Raw genomic sequence first — 24,476 nt, 5'->3', positions numbered from 1 at the left:
TGTGCTATGTTAACACAAAGCTAAGCAAGTGAACAAACAGAAGAAAACGAAGTCTCTCCTCAGAAGGCAGCCTGGCTGGAAAGCATAGCCGATTTTAAGATTTTCTCTCGGTGCTGCATACTGCCATGGATTATTTGAGACCATCTCCACTATTTTGTAAGTACTGGACAGTTCATAAGCAGAAAATGATGAACCAGCAGAGCAGATCAGGAACTGGTTTCCAGGAAGACATGCCCCAGACTGTTGACTAAGCCACTTTTTTTTTTTTTTTTAAATATGAGTGACTTTATAGCTGTCGGTACCCTTGCCATCCAGGACTCTCTCAGACAGTAGGAGTCACTATGGAAGTATTTGTACAGATCAGTTTCTCCTACTAAAATAACAGCAAAGTATTTGGAATTCCCTCTGCCTCCTCCAGACCCTTTACAAGGCTTAGGCAATTTTTAAGGACTGTCCTCATAAATGTGCCTATGACCTTTTTTCCCCTTCCCCTGAGGGCTGTAGCAGTGCACTGCTAGAAGCAAAGGACAGAGGACTTCGGTCGTGTGTGTGTGCCCTTGGACTGGCAGGAGACCTGGTGGAGGTCTGTGACTGCCTGGAGGGAGGCTGCAGGGACAGAGCCCCGCTCCTCCCAGGGGTGCCCAGGGCCGGGACAAGAGGCCACAGGCACAAACGGGAGCGCAGGAGGCTCCCTCTGACCCCATAAGGGTGGCTGAGCACTGGCAGAGGCTGCCCAGAGGGGTGCTGAGTCTCTCTGTCCTTGGAGATACTCCAAAGCCATCTGGACACAGTCCTGGGCAGCCAGCTCCAGGGGGCCCGGCCTGAGCAGGGGGGCTGGAGCAGATGACCTCCAGCAGTCCCCTCCACCCTCAACCAGCCTGTGATTCTGTGACTTTTCAGCCAGAGGAAGTCAACACAACTCACTCATCTTTGAGACTTAAAACCCCCCAGCCCTGGCGTATCATATCCCTTAACATCATGCGCTAAAAAAAACATCTTTTGATTCCACTTTTTTTATTAAAATATTTCATATATATATTGCTCACATTAAAATACAGTAGTAGTTCAATTTTAAATATAACCACAAGTATAGACACTCAAAAAACCCAAACCTACATCACTAACAAAACAAATAAATAAACGAGATTTGTTTATAGAAGTTTCAGACCACGGGGGTTCGACGCTAACCATTTCAGACACACTGGAAGGCCTAAGACACAGCACGACCCTACCCCTATGACACTATTTCTCGGAACACCACGTGCAGCCTACCTACAGTACACGGACTGGAACAGAGAGGCACTGAGTCTGTGAGGGTGGCTGGAGTTAGGAACCACGGCAGAGTAAGGTCCTGCTTTACAGTCGCTTTTGGGTGACGTCCTACACCACAGCGGCATGGCAAGGCATTTCTGGGAAAGAGTAACTTAGATGGATTTAATCTTTTGACACACATAGATAAGGGGTTTTTTTTAATCCCATTCGCAGCATGAGTGGATGCTTAGCCTTATCCTGCAAGTATGCAGAGCTTGAGTTGGTAATGAATTTGGTTTTGATTAGATGCTGACAACTATGCTCTAATGCAACACCAATTTTATGAAACAGTACACTTGCCTTCTGTTTTAGGAGTTATTTCTACGTCTGCATCTGGACAGTTAGATTATAGTTTAAAAAAAAAAACAAAACATCATAGCACAGAGGAACGCGATGCCTGAAGGTCAGGTACCTGCCTTGTCTTGCTTTACACAAACAAAATTAGAGCAAATCGCCAGTGTTCGGGATTCAGAAAAAAGGAAACAGGAACAGCTTTAGCGTGGCCAGGACAACCAGAGGACATTTGCTCCATTTCCCCTCACCTCAAAACAAGTGAGAAAAAAAAAAAGAAAGAAATCTACAACCTAAATGTGCACTGCAGGATCGTGGATATTTCAGACTGGCTCTATAAGCTTTATCTTTACTGAAAGTGTCCCAGGATGTGTGGAAAGAAAACGACAGCAAAAAGAAATCTTAATTTGTGGTTAACAATTAAATTCAACAAAACCCCTCAATTCCCATTGTAGAGGCACAATTCATAGAAAGCTGCATCTAAAACGTCAATGGAAACAAGTAAAAATACTAGTCCAAAAATAAATAAAGTGTAATTTACCGGTAAGTTATTTTGCTGGTGCAGTGCAAGGTAAGTAAGGTCACAGAAGTGTAGTATCACCTTTTTAGTATAAATACTTTCTACAGAAGTCAGAAGAGCTACAAAATTAGTCTCCAAAAATAACTGTGCAACACACTGAAGACAGACAGCATGCTTACTAAATCCCAGTGTCTAAGCTACCTGTTTAAATACAGTTCATCGTTCTTCCGTCTCAGCTGCCAGCGGGAATTCTGAAGCTTGGTCAGAACCAAATTCATTTGCACCTCTCTCCCTGTAAACAAGCTCTCTGTAGTATTGATCCCAGCATTCAGTAGCAGTTCATGCCACACGCAGTTCTGATGTAATTTTTATTTTTTTTTTTAAGTATTGTATTAAAAGCCACAGCCAGAAGAACACTTCCTTAAATCAGCAACTAGATTTGAATTATTCGCGTCTGGCATTGCGTAAACATTTCTTTCAGTTCTTTTTGTTTGATTTCATTTATAGCTTCTGGGTCTGCAGGGCTCTTCTGGACCTTTGCCACAGCAAAGTTAATCCCTTGAGTCAATCCTGCTTGCGTGATGTTGGCAACCTGCACCATGGAACTGCGAATTTTAGCAAAAGGAGACACAGCTCTGCTGCTGCCGCCGTCGGCTGGAGAAGGGGTCATGTGGAGTCCCGTCTCAAGGCTGCCAGGCACAGATCCTGGGCTTTTAAAAGATTTAGTGAAGTCAGTCCCGCCAACAGCCAAGAGCTGAGGGTCTGGCTCAGCAGACTGTACATCCAGCTTAGACGGCCTGGAAGGAATGTCTCCAACAGCTTCGGCCTCGGTCTCTGCCTTCTTAGATGTGTGACTGCTGGTTTGATTTACGGTGCGATGAGGCTCTTGAGAAGCAGCCTCAGCCTCCAAGACATCCGACATCTTATTTTGAGCATCGTGCACAAACCTCTGGCAGTACACATCAATAGGTTTAGCAAACTCCATCTCCACATTGTCAGCAGAAGGCAGGGAGGTGTCTTCACAGTCAGGCTGGCTAGCCTGGGGGACATGGACCTCAGACGGAACGTGAATGCTGATGTTCATGTCAGCGCTGCTGATCGACTGGGACCGACTGCCCAGCCGTGGAGCCGAGGCAATGATACCGCAGCTCGGCAGCACATAGTCCGCCTGCCCTATGTTCTCTAGGGAGTCAGTCAGCTGGTTGTCCTCATCGGATTTAGAATTAGTCAGGAAGTCATCGGAGTGGAATGAATCATTATCTGATACTTCCGTGTCAGATTCAGCATGGACTTTAGTGTCTGCCACTGGATTCTCTAAAGTTTCAAGGCTACTATCTGATTTCCAAAGATTCACTTTCAAATTTGGTTTTAAAAAATTGACTTTCACTTCAGGTTTGGTAAAGCTGCCTAACTTCCGAAGATTGCTAATGTTTACATTGGATTTGGTTTGTTTCACTTTTTGATTGAGAGACGAGAACTTGCTCAGCAAGTAATTCTTCCCTTGGGCCAGGGACCCTCTGTTCTGAGACCGAATGCCAATGATGTCTTCGTGAGGTTTACTGCTCTTCCTGGAAGAAAAAGAAAACAATCTCTAAGGTACCATCAAGGCAGTCTCATTTATAAACACTGAGTATCTACCATCTTCCAGCCTATCGCCATCACTTTAGTGAAGAAGTTATCCTTTCCTTACGGAACTGTATCCGTATAAGCTAATCAAATTCAAAACAGCAAAAACAAAGGAAGGTTGATACAGACGGTAGCCAAACAGTGGGAAAAGCAAGCTTCTGCAGGTATTTTTAATTTTAGATGAAACCGGATTTGAATTCTCAGTATCTGTAGCCCCAACTTTGTGTATGCTGTACTCAGTAGCCAGATTTTGCAAATACTCAGTCTTCAGCACCTGTGCAAAGGAGCAATATTTTCTTGCTACACAGCTGGGACAAGCAGCTGAAATAGCAGCCCTGCAATCAAATGCAGAAGAATGGTATTGGAATACGTGCCCCAATAGTTTCCGCTTGACAATTTACAGTTGTGCTACACAACGCATTTTCTAGTGGTTCATACTGTCTGAACTGGAAGGGTCCAAGACAACGCAACAGATCAAGCTTGAAAAAACTTGCTCGCTTTCAGCTAGCCATCCTCTTATTTCTACTCCATCGTCCTTTGCAAACGATTTCCTCACTGTTAACACCTCACCAATATTGGTAGATAAAGGTTACTTCTGTGTAATTGTAGACGATTGACTTAGAGAAAACTAACTAAAAAATTCTAGTAAGTACTTTCAATTGTCAGCTATGTTTTCACATGCCCTCTTCTCTTAATGGGCTTGCAAAAGACTTCTGTGCCATCCTGACTAACGCTTAGGAGTTCAGAAGTTTCACTTCAGCCATTTCTTCACACAAGACCTGTAACGTTATCCAGATTTGTTGGTGTGGAATCCAAGCCAGATTTACACCTCACAGGTTGCCATCTTACTACAGACATTAAGTTCAGACAGGAAAAATTAAACTTGCCAAACTAATCATGAACCATCCGATTTGCAGTATGCTATTTACTATATTGTCTATAAGCACACATGTATAAATAAATATTCTTGCTTATACTTTTGGATGAGTGCCTGCAGACAGTTATTATTAGAGGCAGCACACAGACAAATTAAATGCTAGCACAGCAACTAGGTACAGACATTGCTTTTAGGCATCGCATATATGACCTATGTACCGTTAGCCGCTGAGAAGAGAGCAAAAGTGGGACATGGAAGGTTCACACGGTTCAAGTACTCACCTCTCTAGCTTTTTCTCAATAATGGGCACATCTAGTCCCATGGCTTGCTTTGTGATCCTCAGCATTTCTGCAATGCACTGAAGAGTGTCTGAAATCCAAGCAACAGCCTGTCAGACCCTACAAAAACCCCTTAAAATCCCATATTCCAAAATCTATAATGAAATAAGTCTAATTTTAACGTAATTAAGTTTGTTTGGGTTTGTTGATTGGTTTTATCTTTCACCTTACAGAACAGCTGCATCCTACAAGTTGCAATTCTGATTTAAAGCTTACAAAATAAGCTTAAAGAACTGAGTCTCCTTAAGCCCTAAATAAATATTGGGTGTAAACCTATCACTGCCACAATTCATTCGTGGCAGAAAGAGAAGCAATTATATTTATTCTAATCCTTGCTGACAAAACTCAGTGCTCCAGGTAAGAACTGACATTTTTTCCCCTGAGTAGTGTTTCTTTAATTTAGTTAAATAACAAGCAAGAACTTTCTAGACATTGATTTCACTAAATAAACCAATTTCTTCTGCTCTTTAGGAGTTAATTTTAAGTTCATTTTATCAGGTTTTGTAGAAGTAAAGATCCAGACATGGAAGTGTCTCAATCCTAGAGAGAGATGTTGCTTTAAAGCTATATATAAAACTTATTTTTCTTTGTATTAAAACAGTAACATTCTAGTGTTCACACAGGAAGCCACATACAAGGTTTTTTGTTTGTTCCTCACCCCGCACAACTGGATTATATTAAAATTTATCCTTCTTCAGAAGTTATTGCGAGAGCAATGGAAAAAAACATTTCCTAGAGAAACACTGGTAAACTGAATATACTTTTACATGTAGAATTTTTACACATGGAACAAACCTTTTCCATCTTCTTCTGGGTTGCGTACCACAGCTCTAAGAGTGTGAAAATACCCACTCATTTCTTTGTACTTGTAATGCAGCCTCATGCAAGAGAACTTGGGTTTGCCAAAGAGAGTAGGCTCAGGCCCTGAGAAATAAACCAGGAGATCAGAAATCTTCTTTAACCAAACACCGAAAGAGATATTGCGAAGGCTGTAACTAAGCATATGTAAGTTGACAGTCTTTCAGCATAAAAGCTTCATGTTTTCTTTAGAGTAGGACAGACATTTTAAATGAAAGACTTTCACAATAACTAAACAACCAATTACTCACTAAAAGCAATTAAACTCTCTGTGTATGTCTATTATAATCCAGCCTGATTGTTTATTATACATCACCCTTTCAAACAGAAAGCGGCAAATTCTACGCCCACTACATCCTGTGCTTTAGGGTATGCTTCTACAAGGATTAAACAGAAAGCCAATAGTTTTACCAAGATGAAGCAATGTAAGTCTCAAGATTTAGACCAAATACTTCAACTCTTCAATGCACTGCATCATAACTATACCATTAAAGAGGCTTTTTTTGTTCTTGTCAGGTATTTGGTTTAGATGTTTCAACTGAATTCTGTACCTCGGGATGTATTATGGATCTCCGCAATACAGAAGTGAGAGAGACCTTCCCACTGAACTCCTAGAAATTGTGCAAAGGTAGTGAAAGTGACAGTAAGGAGATGAAGTCACTATGCATTGTGTAATGGAGGATTAAAGTCTACTAGGGGGAGGACGGCACACACTGGTGGGCCACAAAAATCTTCCTCCCTTTACTTCAACACCTTTTTCATCTAAAAAAGTCAAGTCGCATCTTTAATACTTTCAGGTGAAAGTGCTGGATTTAGTCTGCAGATGTTACATTCTTTAGTCAGTAAATAAGTTAATCAGCATACCAACGTGATCTCGTAATAGCATGTTTCCTATCAGACCCTGAGAAACAAGAGTTTCAAAAAAAGCTATGAAAGATCTAAAGTACAATTCAGAACCAGCTGCTCTATTTGGATCAAAGAAAGAGTGCATTGAATGCACAAACCTGTGATTCGTTAGAGAAGCTGATCAAATTGTTACTGCCAACTGAGAAGTAATTAAATTTGTTCTGATTAATCCATGTTTCTTCAAGAGTTTGACAGAAGGAAAATTTTAGAACCCTCCCGGCGACCAAAGTTTCCCCTTCAAGCAGTTGCAAAAGACGGGACTGCGAGAGAACACAGACGCAACTCTGGCCCTTGTTATCAGCAAGAAAGGACGTTTCTAGCCACGGTGGACTACGCAGGGTATATGCAGTGTATTGAGGCTTACCGTTTCATTACATTTATAGGATGCTTTGGTACGTGCTCTGCCTGGTGCTAAGAGTACTCAGGAAAGATATATGGTGACTACATTCTTACCTATTTCTATTTTTTCCAGAGCTTCAAGACTTAACCTTTGGTACTGATTCACCTTGTCGATTTCATCATCGTAACTAGGAAAAAAATAATCAGAATTTAGTGCTTCCTACTAACCTAAAACAAAGCTACCAGAAATAAACTACACATAGTAAGAGAAAGCAGTAACTTACTAGGCCACGTAGTAGGCAGAATTAGAAAGTAACAGCAGAACATCCACGTCCTTATGAGTGGCATCAATGAGACTAAGGAAGGGGAAGAAGAAGAGTGAATATGGGGGAGCAGGTTTTACTTGCACAGCTGTAACCCATTCCCTGTGTATTTTAGGGACACTCTTTAACAACCAAAGGCAAATTAAAACGAGAGGTTTCAATCATGGAGTGTTATCTTGTGTGATGCTGCTACCTCCTCACAGCCACTGAAAAAAAATCAAGATAGGCAAGACACTTCACAAGCCAAAATGTGATGTGTCCTTAGACTTACCACACAGTAAGTGGAGCCACGTAAGCAACACTCTCCCTCTTAAACCTTGAGTTACCAAATAGCTCAAACAGGCCAGCAGCAAGTCCAAAAATAAACAGAAAACCCACAAGGTGCTAAAAATGCTAACAAAGAAATGGAAAAATATCAGACTCAGTTAAGGTGACGAGTCTGTGCTTTGAATAGCTATAACATCCTGCTTTGCTATTTTCAGATGCTCAAGTTTAACCTGCAGAAGATCTAACAACTATTTTTCTTCTACAAGTTAGCGAACTCTGAACTTGATAAGGAGACTTATCAGTGATGTTAGTTTATGCTCACTACTTTTCCTGAAAAGAAATTTAGGCTTTCCTGCTACTGACTCATCACACAAGAATTTCATCTGATCAGCTCTGGCTTTGAAGTCAAGTTAGACTTTCCCTATAAAGCCATAAGGAACAACTGCTCCTCAGACAGCCCCTTCCAGAACTAAGGGTGGTTAGAAGTTCTCTTCATGGTGCCTACCACATTTTGCCAATATTAACCCAATGCATGCATTTCCAGGTGATGCCTCAAAGGCAACTCCAGCATGCACCATTTTTATGGCACTCTGGGAAAAGCACATGTTTAAGAGGACCTTTCCTTTTACAATTACAAATATCCAATCCTTCAAGGACTCTTGTCATTCTACCAAACTGTCCACTTGCATTCTGTTAACACATCAGCTATCAAAATCATTTAACATCAGCAGTAATTAGCAGCAGCAGCAGCCAACAGAGGTGTCATAGTAGCAGCTGATAAATTATGACTTTATTCAAAAAACCTTGGATCACAGTCAATAAGTGCCCATCCTCCATGGAATTTCTCATCATCTGGTAAGAGCAGTTTCATGTAGCTCTGCAACAGCTGGCTGATCAGCTCCTGATGGCTTCTCAGGTTCTCCTTGTGCAGGGCCTCATGCTCTTTCTCTTTTGTAAATATGGAGTAAAGGTCTTCTGTTACTGGGATACCCTGCATCAAATCTAAATAAAACCCACAAAACACCAAACAAGAAACCAACAGTTAGAAGTGATATACAGCAATAGTCTGTTGATTACTTCATAAATTCCTTCCAAATGTTTCATATTTGAAGATACTCTGGAAAAATGGTTAGTTACTCTTTCTGAATAGAACGTTGCCTGAAACTGGAAACTCAGCAGGCGTAACACTGTTTTCCCTCAGTGAAAAGCAAGAGTTAACTCGCCATTTTAAGAAACACTTACTGCACAAACTCTTTGTCTAAAAGAGACATGCTAATGCTACAATGAAGTTAAAAGCAAGTTCTACAATGAGTTACACTGCATGTTATCCCTCTGAATTAAGTATTGTTTAATCTCCAAATGGAGAATGACTATTCCATACGATGTCCACTACGTAGACAAGAAGAGTAGATACACCCAAAGTGCTTTTAAGCTTCAGAAAAACAGATCAATCAGAAAGATAAAGCCAAGACTATTTTAATAAACTTTTCTAAATACCATAGCTCAGCTTAGTTGAAATTGTATTCTTACCTATGACTGCTTGCCTGTAAGCATCCCTGAAACGATTCAAGTAGTATCTGTTTGCAGAATTAACGCCATCCTTCATTACCCCTGCCAGCTTTCTTTCACCAGTCCTTGTGAAGTCACCCTGTTACACAGAACACGCGAATCATGCACACGCGCAACTTTGAAGCGGCAGGCTCAGCGCAAGAGCTTTGGCATTCTGAAATTCAGAACTGAATAGATGGCAACTCAGAAATTATGGCCAAGTAACTATTTCATAAAGTTGAAAATAATGATTTTCAAAGAGCATCTACTTCCCATGGCATTGTTTGACTCTGCAGAGAGTCTTCTGCTTTTGACAGACTTATGATTCTATATGAAGTCCTAATGGAAAACAGCAATCTGGATGTATATGCCAGCTAACATTAAAGCAGAACTTTCAAGACATCAGTCACTGGGATGCTCAAATACCTCAAAAAATGCCCCTTATTTTTTGGCCTTTAGTGTAAAATGAACACTACTGGAACGATGGGGAAGGCTGGAGCTTACTGAAAAAGAGTTTTCATCTTCCCTGCTTCTGCTACCAAAACAAAACAAGCGTAACATGCTGAAGGCAAATAGTACGTATTCTCACAAGCTCAGAAACAAAAGACAGTTTCTAGGCCATGGAAGGCTTAGAATTTGAATAAAAAGCAGTTTTGCTAGTTACACATCATGACAGGATTCTTTTTTCAGAGACACTTTGAACATTGGCACAGAGCAGTGACTTGTTCAATCCACAAACCTCAATGACAAGTACAGAAATCTTCAAGCAGAATGCCTGAAAATTTAGATCTATAAATCGAATTCTGCGCTTCAGATTTAAAGTTAAATATTCACAATCAAGACAAGCAGGTCAGGCTGGTTTTTATTTTTTTAAATAAAAGATTAATGTAATAGACTAATTAAAGTTCATTAGAGATATTTAAGAGTTAAGCATTTCCACTGTAAAGGTTTTTCCAATGCTAAACACCACAAATACTAAAAATGGTTCCACCAGTGACTATACACACAGAAAGCAGCTCAAATTCTACAACTTTTCAAAGCAGCAGGAGTGACAGTAAGGAGTCTCATGCCTGATTTCTGATCTTGGAAGACAGACTGCATTACAATAAATACAGAAGAGTCTTTAGAAAAATAATATAACTAACTAATATCCCCCTACTACCTACACACCCTGATCTTCAGTTCTGCAGAGTAGTTTTTTGAAGTACTATAACTGCTTAAAAGTACTATAACCATGCTTAAATAGAAGTAATGCTTAATCTAGACCTTAAACTCTTAACTCAGCTATGCTTTGTGTCTAGATGTGAAACTAACAGGATAAAATTAAAATACAGCCAGCACTGCCACAGGACACCTGGACACTCAGGTCCTCTCTAATTCACCCCAAGTATGATACAAAATACTCTTCTGTCGAAAGGCCTCAGATCTCTTCAAGACAAAAACATGCAGCGTATTTGGTTAACTTTGTTATATATACAGGAGCTCTCCACTGGACACAAAACCTGTAACATAACACACTACTCATCACCGGAACAATTAACGCTTTTCCCCCTTTACCTTTAAGGCTGCTGTGCCAGCATACTGCCGGCTTATGGCATCTCCATTGTTTGCCCATATTATCTGGTAGATTCTATTGCATTTCACTGGCAAAGGCTGTTCTGGTGGCATCACACCCAGTTTTTTGAGCTGGAATTTGACATACATGTTAATATAAGGTTCAACAGTTTTCAATGTCAGAGCTTGATAAAGAAAATGGGAACACTTGCCAAGCATTTAATTGTTAAGTTTTATATGAACTGAAAAAGGAACCCATGCTGCTCGTTTGTCAAGTTAATTTAATGTTAGCAATGAATCACTAATTCATTGTTAAATATCCAATCACTGGATGCAGCAGAAATACATTAATTACGGATGTAGGAGTCTAGCTGCAAAAAAAATTAGCTGAAGGAAAACAAGTTACTCTAGATTACTCAGGGTACAGGAAATGTATCTATTTTCTGTGGAGAACTATCAAAAGAACAGACATCACAGAACTTTTAACATGAATACACAAGTTAATGTCTTCTATTACAAAGGCACTCATGACCTCAAAGGTCTGAAAATAAAGAAATGGAATCTCTTTCCAGTTCCAAGCAGCAGCATACCACATTCTTAATCTTTTGCTTCCAGACACTACAGCAAATATAGTGGGTCCATTTTCAAACTTACTCCTCCCCCAAAAATCAAACCTTACAACAACTTCATATGTTGTGTTTATTATTAATGCTAGGGCGTTTTGGACAGTTACTGTTTAACACTGATACTGAAAGTAAGATATCTTACCCTTCAGAACAAGTAGTACTTAAGTTTTTCCCAAGATAAACCTTGGGTAAAATATAAACAAGTCCTTTTACGCACACTAACTTGGTAAAGCAGTACAGTTTCCCATTCTGAAGTCAACACTACCATACGTAACTGCAATGTAGTCACTAAACATTAGGCCAACTGCAGGGATAACCTGGACTAAAACACACGCAAACCTCAATTTGCAACCAATAAAAAATTGGAAAAAAAAGATTTGGGTTTTGGGTTTGGTTTGGGTTTTGAGGGGTTTGGTTTTTTAACCTTTATATTACTGCAAAACTTAAAGTGACCAAATCAAAATGAGAGAACACTCTCCAAGATGTGAGCAGACCATCATTTCCTCTCTGAAGGAGGAGACTAGGCATCACTGTTTCAGAAAGATTTCAGTTTTAGTTGTACATATTACTTTCAGCTTCATGGCTCTCCAGGTAGGTTGCAGAGATCCTTTTAAGTAGAGGTTAGTTAAGCATTTTTCAAACACGCAACTTTCCCTGTGAATAACAATTCAGTTCTGAAGTACTCAGTACATGAAAAAAAACCATTAGTTTTACATGCCTGCTGTTCCATGACCACTCTTGCAATAGCAGCCTGCACAACATTGGTACGATCCAGACAGTCCATGCAGTTAACTCGAAAAATTCCTTCCTGTTTACAAATCACACCAGCTTGGTCAACCCTTTCAACAGAAGAAGAGAGTCAAAAGCATACTGAGACACTTAAAATCCAGTGCAATGTATCAGCTTCTACAAACAGTAGAAAACTTTACACATGGAGTACTATTTATAGTTGCACTCCTCACACCAGCCACACCACACTCAGAATTAACTCCTCTTGTTCCCACCTATCCTCCTCTTCAGCCTAGGCTAGATATCCAACACGCATCCTACCAGGGCCATAAACTTGATATGTAATCAGATGTTGAATTCAATTCATACATATATAATACAAGCTTTCAAGAGAAAATACATTTAATTTCAAAAACATAAAACAAACAATAATGACAGCAACATCTCACAAAATACATTGAACAATATGCAGTAATTGATTGAAGACTGTAGTCATACTCACTACCAAAATGCGTGAACTCTACTCAGTACGAACCAAAGGCCAAACACGCCTGCTGTTTTCAGTAGTGACGTTGGTGTTCTAGGGTTTGTGGGTCAGCTACGAAGTGTTTCACATAAAATGTAAGAAACCCTAAGAGTGTTAATTGCAGTGAGCCTCAGGCAGAAAACAGCATCAGAGAATTTTTGCTGTTACCCATGTAGAATACCAACACTTCAGAACACAAAAACTGACAGACAAGGCTGAGCATCAAGAGAGGAACATAAAGCATACCAGTTGTGACAAAATCAAGGCCTCTGGGTATGTACTGGGTTTTTTTTGGTGTCTGTTTTGTTTTTTTCCTCTCCAAACATTTCATAACAGTCTAAAAACAGTTAAGTACCTACCAGCACCACTTCATGTCAAGAATAATATCATGAATGGCATCAGTCAGTGTTTGCACATTTTCAAACTTCATTCCTCGGCTAAAATACAGAATTTCACAGAAGTTAGTTTGAACTACAAGAGTTATTTTTCTTTATTTAATTATTTTATATTATTTGTAATGTTAACAAAGATGTGTTCTGGCTAAGTGGGAGAGACAGACATTCTGTCCTGCAACAAACTTTAAACAGCAGACAATATTCAGAACTATTTTAAAGTACAGTTCAGCAAGAGATTCAGGTCTTTAAATTCTTGAGAATGTGCATTCTTGAATGTTGCTTCTATAAGGAAAAACAAGCGTGCAGCTATGCCTAAAATGAGAACAGAATGTTACACATGCCTGAAGTCTCAACAAAAGTAGCCACCATAGATTTGAAATTGGGATGGCCTGACCTGCTTTACCAGTCATTTTACAGAAAAAGCACTTACGGACACATCATTCCCTCCTCCCTCCACCCCGCCAGGTCGTTTCCAGTATCATTCCCTATTCACTCATGCTCACAGGGCAAAAAGAAACAGTCCTGGTCACTACAGCATTTCTCAGCAGAAAAGCAAACAAACAAAAGTGAAAGCTCATTTAAACAAAAGAGTAAGTATCAAGAGTAAGTTCAGGATGTCAACAGTCCTACAGAAAAGAAGTCTCTTACAGGCCATTATTATTTTGATGGTTTTTTTTCCCTTCCCCCACCCACAGACAATATCCACTCATGACACACTTATTCAGCCAGTAATGCTTTTCCAGGCCAGATGCAATCCCAAGATTAAGTCAGGAAACGAAGATTAAACCAGAGTTTTGGGATCCCATATTTGTACACAAATGCAGTCTGCCTGAGGGAAGCATGAGAAATACACGCCTGTGCAACAGATCACATGCTTGGGCCTGTGAACACCAGACTAGACCATGCCACCATCAGAGTGGAGTCATGAAAACAGCAACTATTTATACTGGATTAAAATAAAATTCAGTGTATTTTATAATGGAACAGCAGCATCAGGGTTCTGAAAGAATCCACTGTATGTTTATAGAAACAAGCAAGGGAAACATCACCATGACCATCTTCAAAGCAAAGAATCAAGACCAGAATGCTACATAGTTTGAAAAGCAGGTCAGCCACAGCTTTACATTCACAGCATGCTGAAGGAAACTCTCTTGCTTAAAATACATTAACAACTTCTAGGCTTTGCCTAATAACTAACTGCATATTTAACAGGTCAGGGACACAAGATCAACAGCCAGCAGCGCTTGTTATCCAAACTTGAACTCTTACAGTGCTTCAGTTTTAAATAGGAAGCATACATTTTGTAAAGAAAAGTGTTTAATGCAGAAGCAGAAACAGTAATGGCTTTTCCTCTCCCTTCTACTCTCTTTTCATACTAGTAAAAAAACACATGTAAAGTGACTTTTTAAAAAGTTTCTTACCAGTGCTCATGGAAGTCAAACGAAACGTAAGTCAGATTTGCATTGTTGTACAGAAGAACTTGTTTAAGGTAAGCATCTCCGATAATCTTCTCTCTGCCTGTCTGATCCACCAAATTAATAATAACCTGTTCAAAAGTTTAATTATTTGACACTTGTCATCTGCTACACAACTTTTAGATATACACCATGGAATAACAAATAGACAAAGAGTTAAAAGAAAGATTTGTAGGTAATCTTGCTGAAGTTGCAATCTTTGCTAGGTTGTACCCAAGATCAAATAAGCTCCAACAGTTACCTGCCTACCTGAATTTTAATACACAGAAGCTATGAATTCACAAGACTTGTATACAGAAGTGGTGCTTACACATTTCTCAGTTGCTGCTGGTTTTTAGAGGCTACTTACAAGAATACTTGAAAAACTTAGTAAAATTCTGCTTATGTACCACCCTTCCAATTGTCACTGAGCTTCCAAAAAGCCACAGCCCACATCACCAAAAAGAAAAACTAAAAACATTAACTTTCAGCCCCTACATTTTCGTAAGATTTTATCATGCAGCACTTGCCTGCTTTTTGTAATTCTTCAGCTGTTCTTCAAAATGTGCACGAAAACAGGACACTGTTTCATTTTCACCTACAAAGCAGAGCAGTGTTAGACAGAAACAGCCTGTTCAGCAACAAGTCCTGTTTGAAGTATTAAATCATGCCCAAACCTACACTCTAAAAAACCAAGATAGCTTCGCTTAAAGTACTCAGACACACAACATAAAACATTGTATGGAATCACTTTCAAAGGTCTTTCATCAATTTGCTCAACTTCAACACTGTTCCACTACTACAGCATACAGGAAACGCCATTCTTAAATTTTGCGTTATTTTGCTTTTTGTGTGGCACAGACTGGACAAAAATTGAACTTTTAACAAGCTTGTTTAATCCTTCCACCTATGCACCACACACCCACATAAACACCTCCCCCGGAAAAGCAGTGCTTATATTTGTTTTGCATCTTTTGATAAAGCAAGCTGAAGTACAAGAAAAGTTTGCAAATCGCAGAGGGGGATATGCAGGACAGGGGATAATACTGAAAGTGTTATCCAGTTCTCCTGGAGCACAAAACTACTTGTAACCAAAAACACTATCCAGTTAATTCAAGGCACCACTGATTGCTCGAAGTCTCAATTCCTACTTTTAAAAATCTATTAAATTAAATGCAATTCCTGAATTATTTTTGAGACTAATCCTATTAGAAAAGAAAAAAGTTTTAAAAGGGAAAAAAGTGATGAACAGAAGAGTACTGCTCAGCTCTATAAGGAGATGTCACAGCACAAGCTCTCCACTGGAACTAATGAAGTGCTGCTTCCAAATATCAGCGGGGGACAGGGACTGGGAGATGTTTTATTTTGGTTTTCCCCACTCTGTGAATTTATCTGAATTTCTGTTTCCACCCCTCTGCAGTAATCTCCAGGCTATTTGGTATAAAACCACAAGAAACCCAAATCTGTTGATGTATCTTCCTTAAGCTTGCAATGCTAGTAACTGCTTGTCAACTCGATATTTTGTGCCTTGCCCAAGTTCCTCAGCAAGTTGAAGGCCCATTTTACTAGGTCCTAATGAAGACAGAGGCAAACACATTCCTATAACCTTCCAGCATCAGAGCCCCCTCTGAAAGAGTAGCCCATATTGAATATTCTCAAAAGAGAAAACCAAATTGTCTCCCTTCCCAGACCAGAAAACACTGGAACAAATAAGACTAGACATAAAACAGGTACTTCATTAGATACTGAAATTCGAGACCTGTTGGAATTTACAATGGACAAGAAGTCAGAGCTCTGCATAGTTGCAATTAGTGTAGTAGTTAACTGGAGTCAAGTCATTATTGTTATTCCTGGCTTCTAAAAAGTGCCACTGAAAGACTAGTGGTAAGGCAACGGTCCAATGAACCTATTTCTAAGGGAACCCTGATCTTTAGGTACTCCAGTCAAATACTTACTCTTGTCCAGTCGGGGCCGTGGGTTATATCTGTATCCAACTTGGCTCCAGAAAACAGGCACAGAGCCTCTGGTTTGTATAAATGAAAGAGTATGATTATGAACATGAATCAGTTGCTCCGTCTCAACATAGTTTGCCACATTTCCATTTTTATCAACACCTCTTCGCTTATACCGCATTCCTAGGAGGAATGAGAATGGTCAATTCATATTTAAGTATTAGTCTTAAACATTAATAAGTTCCATTACTGTTTCTGACAACAGTAACACAAGCCAAAATCTATGATCAGTGGTAGAAGTCACTCCTATCCTAGTCTAATCCCCAAAAGTTACATTGCCTATATGAATAAAGTTTATTCACTGATACACAACAAGTAGCAGAAAGTAAGTTGACAGGCCAAGGCAGTCTACTGGCACTATGAAGTCAAACAGATCTAGTCCACCCTAAAGGATATATTACTTCTTGTTCTGTCAAGTTTAGCAGAAAGTGTTATTTTAACACTCGGTGTTTTCCATGAACTTAAAGGCCCCTCTTACTGACAGATGTTCCACTTCTCACAATGAGAGATCTCACAAGGAGCCCAAGAAGATTTGCATGTTCCACAAAACAGAAGACTTCCCCCCCATTTTAACCTGTATAACTAATTCTGTACATTAACAACAGATACTGCTCTTCCGACTACACAGTTTTTTGCCTAGCCATCTCTGATCTGATCATTAAAACAGAATAGGTAAGTGTTTGCATATCCTTTGCTCAAAGGAGAGTACATTACTATTTCAGAAAGGATGCAGGTTGTAGCAAGGGGCAGGTCGTAGCAAGGGGCAGGGAATGAATAAGTAAAAAGGGCTGGATAAAGATTCAAGGTCATGGTTTATAGCACCGAAATTCAGTTCCACAGACTCTGAACAACTCTGTTCCAAGTCCTCAAGTAGCACTGGATCAGACTTTCAAACTGAACCTCAACAGCACTAGCTAAGGACTATGGGAGAGAACAGAAGAGGTTAGAAATAGGGAAGGGGAAGGAATGTAAAATACCTGTCATAGAGACCTTTATAGGGTCACTAAATGTCAAAGCAGTATTATAGCCTTTCATCAGGCAGGGGCTTTTAGACTAAAGCATCATACACCCTTTACTTACGGCTGCCACCAATAGCGGCTCTTACACCAAAACCCAAACTAAATCATCACACAGGAAGCTTCGGTTCCCTTACTTTGGATATCCAAACTTTCTCAGGCACTAGGCTCTTACTCTCTTAAGCTTAAGAACAGCTGTCTTCCTTTATCTCGCGATACCTTTCTTTAAGGTCTTCGTCATGTTGATAACTTAGTGCAGTGGGGGCTTTTGGGTTTGGTTTTGTTTGTTTTTAAAATCACAAACAAGCTGCCTGACAAATAAAGGATCAGTTTTTAACGTAGAAGTATCTTAGGCTTTTGAATCAATGTTTCCTCTGTTTTTTTTCAGACGTTAGGATTTTTAAACTACAGAACTTCAGAAATGAAACCACTTTGAACTCTTGGCTAAAGTTACGTAGGCAGAATGAATTACAGTTATATAATGTAGTATATAGTTATATAATTATAGTTATTCTTCAAAACATTCCATCAGTTTACTGAAACAATCTTTTTGTGTCAAGGGAGAAAGTTCTACACAGTTTATACTCTGGACTAGCAATTCGATGAGCACAGTGTCATTAATAGTAAGACAGAATCAAGAAGAAATTTGCCCTCTGCGATTCAGTTTCTGTATCTGTAGAACAATTGAGTAAAAGGTATACTGCAAACTAGAAACGACCCTGAAACCCTCAAGTATTTACTCCAAGTTGTTCTGACAAATAATTTTCCTGGGAACACAATTAAATGCATTGAAGCAAGCTGTCGTACAAAGGCCAGTCCCATATCAATGGTAAGCCCATTTTTTTTTATTTTTATTTTTTGACACATTAAAACCCAACCGTGTAGGAAACGAGTTGGACATGGCGGAGAATACCTTAAAAAAAAAAATCGGATAGACTGAAAGGGCTTAGAGTTGAACAGGACCTACTGAAGTGTAAAGTGTCCACTTTTCTTTCTGTGCTCCTAAGGACAGGGAATAATTTTTGTTCACCTTGCTACTATTAGAATAAGTAAAATAAGGTGCAAGATGAAAGCAGGGTTCTTATTTCACACTTTGGCCCTACATTAACATTACTTGGGATGCAAGCATGCACACACACGTGCCTTTTCAAGTCCCTATTCAGCTGCTGCCAAAGCCCTTTGAAGGTTTTTTCAAATACCTTTGAATATTTAACTCCCACCCAGGCCTAATGAAATATATCAGGACAGAGCTGTATGCAAGGTCCTGACGAAGGTGTTCTCTGCAAAGATGGACCTTTATCTCAGAACTGTGACCTCCAAAGATGCATTCAGTGCTCAAGAGATTAATGAAGCTCATTAACAACCACTAAGTAACAGCTCTGTAGTGCTGTATGCACTATAGCCTTTTCTTTTCCTCCTAAAAGCAGAAGAGGCTGCAGCACATACTTTGACAAGAGCTGATCATCTGCTGAACAACATAGCACTCAAGTTTCACCTTCTACATCCCTCTCCAGTGTTCAGGAACAATCCCAATACCTTGAACTATGTTTGCCTACCAGCTCTGTGCCGACTCCGGCGTGAAATAAGTGCCACCAGAAATGTTGGATGAATGTCATCTATACAAGTTGATTCCTGAGGAGGAGTTTCAGGACTGCTCTTATCATCATCAGAAGATTCACTATAGTTTACTACAAGCTCTTCAATTTGCACAAATCCTTGTATGATGGGTACAATCCAGAAGTCCACTTCAGCATTCTGAAGGTTACAAAAAACATTTACATTCCTGTTTGTTCTACATTACCTACAATTATTTCTGCCATTTCTCATGTTTATAAACAATTGCTTCACATGCTTTTCAGGTTTTAAGACATTTTTGCCACATCCTTGTTGTTTCTGTAAGAGGTATCAGCGTTTTTCCTCCATTAGTCATAAGGCTTTTAAATCAGGAAGAGAAAGAGAAAGCAACCAAAGATTTTTCTATGGGGATGAAGCAAGCTGAATCAAGGCAAAGCAAAAAGCCCTCCTCTACTCCCAGCTACCTAGGGACAGAAGAAAACCCTACAATATTGGAAAGCTTCTTTTCCAGTTTCCCCAATGTTTTCAATACAATGTTACATCTGATGTTTAAGCACATTAGAAGCTTAAAGTAGTGACTTCTCAAGTCAAAGACAAGGATAGTCAGGTCAGATACAGCAGGAAATAGAAGTACCTTGTTACCTAGTTTCTGCTTTAAGGTAGTTTTACAGTCTCTATGTGGACATATACCATATTACGTTTATACAGGTAGACAGTTAAAAATTTTGAAGTGTAGTGGTGTGTGTAGTGGTGTTAGCCTGTTTTCAGCAAAACATATTAGCTTAAGCTTTATATGGGCCAACTTAGTACCCAAGCCAACTGGTTCAGGGCCCTGCACATTAGTACTTTGTCATCCTAAAACCTCAACTTCTCAAACAGAATTGAGATCCAATTCCCTATTAAATCAAGGTTATCCATTTATATCTTAGAACCTGAAAAATATAACCAGTTAAACTCCTGCATTATACACAACTTTTCACAGAGCATCTAGGTTTACCCAGCTCTGACTATAACCACTAGAGTACATACAATTATTAACGAAACAGACACAGAGCATAATGTAAGATGTCTGCTCTCATCTTTAAAAGAACCTAAGACTTGGCCTAAACTGGCGTATAGTGGTTAGTAACTCAGTCCTTTGTCTACGAGGTTCATTTAAAAATGAAGTGAGATGATAGACTGAAGAAAAAGAGTGGTCGTTCTATGTTTATATGCTAATTAGCCAGGTAAATGCTTTATCTGTTCTGAATAGCTGTTCAGAATAGCTTGTTCTACACTATTGTTACATTGAACAGCTACTCTGTTCAGGAAGAAAAACAGTATTCTCCATTTAGGAAGACAAAAATCTTCTCTCCAGAAAATTTTGGAATTCGGAGTTTCCTTCTTTTCTGGCTCCTCCTCCTTATCAAGTTCAGCTCTGACCAGGGATAAAACCATTTCTCAGATGAGTACATCTGAAGTTTACCTTCAGAAATCAGCACAAACATCACATATCACATTATTCTGCATTGTTTTATTGTAACAAAATTCTAAATTCAGTTGATGTGCATTCACTAACAATGGTCACAGGCTAACTAGAAGTCTGCTGGAAGAAGTTGGTAACGCCAGCTGCTCAGCTTCAAAAGGCACGGCCCTGATCCTGACCTGTCTGCCAAGCAGGTTTTTAAGTAAACTGCTATGAGGCCTTAAGTAAACATTTCAACTAAAACTAAAGAACAGTTCTCTTAATTTATGTTATTGTTACAAATAAGACTCACATCAGCGCTGAGGAGATCTTCAATCATGTGTTTGTTCCAAAAGAATCTGTCATCAACCTGTTTAAAACAAAAAGGGCAGTTTTTGCAATATTTTAATTAAGGTTTGGCAGTATCTTTGGTAAAGACACCGGTGTTATTTACTACAACTGTACATACAAGTCTACTGTTGACTGCTTTTGAATATAACAGCTCAGTACAAGATATGCTGCTGGAGACTTTTGTTCATTTCCTTGCACTGAAGGTGGCTACAGGGCAAGACCTTCAGTCGCTGTAGATTACACCAGCAGGGAATGGGACCAGCCAAGTTTGGACCACCTACACTACTGAACAGCACACCCCACCCCCCAAAAAAAACAACCCCACACTTACTTTTCGCCACAGTGGTAAGTTAGTTTTCTCACACGCACTCTGCCTCTGCACAGAATTTGTTAGGTCATAGGTCAGGCTGTAGTAAAAGGAGTCTGAATCCATGAACATTTTGAACAACTCCTCCAATAATCTCTTCTCCAGTTTCTCTTTCTCTTTGCTTTCTTTAATCTGAAAGAAAAGTAATGGCTTTCTTATGTCTTTCTCTGATTGAAAAAGATTCCATCCATATTAGCTAAGTGCCATTTCTAACCTTGTAGGACAAACATTTTGCCACTGAGTAGCAAGATCTTAAAATTCCTAGCAGAGATGAACAGAAGGTCCAGCATCCTCAAAAATTTCTAATATTACTTTTAACGGTAAGGGCATTCAAAGCAGTCAGACTGAAACTTTCGGAGCTTCCGTTCAAGTAGTATGTTTCAATCTCAACAGTTTCTAAGAAATATTGCACCTATATGCTCCAATTTTAATAAATATTGTTTGGACTTTCTAATCCAAGCCATTACTGTGTTAAAAGCATTTTTATAAGATTGTATGGTGTTCTCTGAGGAACTGTGCACCAAATTTTGTCTCCAATTCTATATTATAAGAGATGCTTATGCAGAGCAATTTGTAGTTTAGAATCCCACTAGAAGCTAAAGGCACTCTATTAGTAATTCTGCCATTATATATATATAATATATATATTATATATAATTATATAATTACAGAATGAAAAATCATAGAAGAGCCACAGTTAAATAACTAAAAACTAAAGGGAACTTCAAGACAGAGTAGTTGCACATTCTGCAGTTTTTCACCAGTTCTTTTTAAGTCTTAGTACTCCCTTTGATCATCCACCACAACCTTGGAATTATTAACTAAACATTTTGGAAAAAAAACAAGAGAACAGTAGTAAGCTTTACCTTCTTTTTATTTGGAGCAGACACATTTGATTTAATTTGAGTAAGGGTCTTCAGCAGAAATTTGGTGTCATCTGGGGACTGTGTAATCTTCTCTGGCTTATTTATCCCAAAATGATGCTTTTTACAAAGCTAAATAATGATAGTGAATTAAAGACAATACTTAAATACTCTTTAAAAAGTTCAAGGAAATTTTAATTAAAGTCTACAAAAGCAAGAATGCAGTGTCCACTAATCTAGGGGAGACACTCCGAAATACAGGGGGAACATGCAGGTTTCCATCTACAGCATAATTCTCCCTCTTTTTTATAAAAGGCATTTTCTCCTCCGATTGTGAGAATGTCTGCCTCAATTTGACATGACCTGAGCATCCAGACCCACCTCAACTTCCCACCCAAACTACAGTGTAAGTTAGTATTACTCACTTGCACTGTTTTTTCATTATCCATTCTCTTTCGGAAAAAATTCAGGAACATTTAAGGTAAGGGTTTCCCTTGAAGCCAAGTTATACATTTAAGATTCCAAAACAGGATGCAAGCAAGAGCAACCATTAAAAAATATACTCTCTCCTGATTCAGAGGGCAAAGATACGACAGCTTCTTCCCCAAACGACACACATGAAGCCCTATCAGAGATATTCAGGGATAACCTCAGGAGTAAAAGAGCCGAAGTACTCAGGAGGGGGCATTGCACATCTGAGCTCTTGTACAGGCTTCTAGGCACAGAAGCACCTAGCAGATGAGCCATGTTGTCATCTACACAATTAAGAACAGGAAGCTATTACATCTAGATTTCCAGTCATATTCTTGTATCCCAGACCCTGGGAGTTTCTAATGCCTAGAATCTGAAGCAGTTCTTCAGCAGCTCTTCATGCTCCCAGAGTCCCACCAAAGCTTTGGAGATTCCATGTTACTCTTTCCCTCTTCAGTGAAGGACTCTCATGCTGTCATACAGGCACCACAGAGACTACCACAAGTCATTCTGTCCCCCCATCATCATCCCCTCTGCCACACACACTCAAAAAAGAAGCCTGAAGACAGAATTGTTCTCCCAAAAGTCTACTAACGACAGTGTACATCATCTTGGAGTACCAGGATTTACTAACGTCTTACCATTCTAGTCATCAGGAGGTAATCAGGAGAGTTGGTTTGTGGTTTTTTTTTTTTTTTTTGCAAAAAAACCCCAAGGTTCCTGTCCTAGTCTACACATTTGTCCATTTAGATGATTCCAGTGGCTTCAGGTCTGTTCTCAAATGATCTGTTGCTCAGTTACACTAAGAAAATTTCACTCGTGTGATATTTTCAAGGATCTTTATGAAACTTGGGTATAGTTTTGTTGTCATTTACCTGCTGAGCATAACTTGTGATTTCCATTAAAAAAAAATTAATCAAACACATGTAAAAAGCACAAAATGTTCAATATGTCTGCATACACCAGCAAAAAGAGGCGAGGCATGTGTTTAACTACATTTCACATTTAAATTTCACTGAAGCAGAGGGGGCAAAGTCAGAATTCATTGAAGACAGTCATACCTCTAATTCCAGATCCTGAGGTTCTGTTTCAGAAAGTGGAATCACTGCAATTTTTGTTATTTTGTAAACCTCATGGTCTCCTGGAAGTTTGCCAATCAATGCTTTCTGGCGAATTAAAAGTAGCCACCACGGTAAATCTGGAGAAAGATTAGTAGATGCTTTGATTTGTCTGTCAGGCATTTACTTTGATTAGTCCGCTGGAAGCTTCTCCCCAGTGTAAAACCCCTGCCAGGAACCATTTGACTAGAAGACTCCAGTGAATTATGATTCACTATTGCTATGTTTTGTTATTATGCATTGCAATTAAAAAAAACACTCTAAAAACCAATACTTATTCCATCTCTTAATATAAGAAGGAGGTTATTTCATAGACTTATCCAGTAGAGGTAAAGTTACCATTGCTTCAGATACAGCAATTAGGCTATGGTGCACATTCCCACCAGTGTCACTAATGGCAGTACAATCTGAGAAGAATAGCTGGAGCCGAGACAGCAAGCTAAGCTTTTTTCTCTTTGTACCTTTTGTTGCATATAAAACAGCACTTAAGACAGACATGGGTAACATCTGAATACAAGATTCATGAGTAAAGAAATCTGGTGAGCAAACACAGACTGCATCCTAAAGCAGCTCATGTAAGTTTAAAGCTTCACAACATCATTCCTGAAGTCTATGCAGCTAAGTGGTGTAGAAACTCACGAGGCAAAGATTAATGAAGATCTTGGTAACAGGTGCATTCCATGCACACATTCCATCTACAACATTTGCAATTATAGCTTCAATACTTTAGAGAGACAGGGAAACAGAACAACAAACATTCCCACTGACTGC

General features: G+C 39.3%; 1 protein-coding gene across 3 annotated transcripts in view; it reads right to left on the bottom strand.

Annotated features, from left to right (window-relative positions):
* Positions 1-997: 997 nt before the first annotated feature.
* INPP5F (inositol polyphosphate-5-phosphatase F) overlaps positions 998-24,476 on the bottom strand; it is a 47,207-nt gene continuing 23,728 nt past the window's right edge. The window contains exons 3-20 of one of the 3 annotated variants that reach the window (XM_075423838.1): positions 23,649-23,785; positions 22,120-22,248; positions 21,218-21,385; positions 20,849-20,905; positions 19,073-19,271; positions 16,444-16,623; positions 15,019-15,086; positions 14,456-14,580; positions 12,999-13,076; positions 12,103-12,223; positions 10,762-10,890; positions 9,187-9,304; positions 8,460-8,658; positions 7,351-7,422; positions 7,181-7,254; positions 5,759-5,887; positions 4,907-4,994; positions 998-3,690 (exon numbers count right to left, since the gene is read on the bottom strand). In XM_075423838.1, coding sequence (XP_075279953.1) covers positions 2,556-3,690; positions 4,907-4,994; positions 5,759-5,887; positions 7,181-7,254; positions 7,351-7,422; positions 8,460-8,658; positions 9,187-9,304; positions 10,762-10,890; positions 12,103-12,223; positions 12,999-13,076; positions 14,456-14,580; positions 15,019-15,086; positions 16,444-16,623; positions 19,073-19,271; positions 20,849-20,905; positions 21,218-21,385; positions 22,120-22,248; positions 23,649-23,785 — 3,206 coding nt within the window. In that variant the 3' untranslated portion in view covers positions 998-2,555. Of the gene's footprint in view, positions 3,691-4,906; positions 4,995-5,758; positions 5,888-7,180; positions 7,255-7,350; positions 7,423-8,459; positions 8,659-9,186; positions 9,305-10,761; positions 10,891-12,102; positions 12,224-12,987; positions 13,347-14,455; positions 14,581-15,018; positions 15,087-16,443; positions 16,624-19,072; positions 19,272-20,848; positions 20,906-21,217; positions 21,386-22,119; positions 22,249-23,648; positions 23,786-24,476 lie in introns of those variants that run through there. The other 2 variants (XM_075423840.1, XM_075423839.1) reach the window with 2 other exon arrangements.

The sequence above is a fragment of the Opisthocomus hoazin genome, chromosome 6 (genome assembly GCF_030867145.1).
Source record: "Opisthocomus hoazin isolate bOpiHoa1 chromosome 6, bOpiHoa1.hap1, whole genome shotgun sequence".
Lineage (NCBI taxonomy): Eukaryota > Metazoa > Chordata > Aves > Opisthocomiformes > Opisthocomidae > Opisthocomus > Opisthocomus hoazin.
Note: the sequence above shows the minus strand (reverse complement) of the source record. Positions and strands in the feature narration are given on the sequence as shown.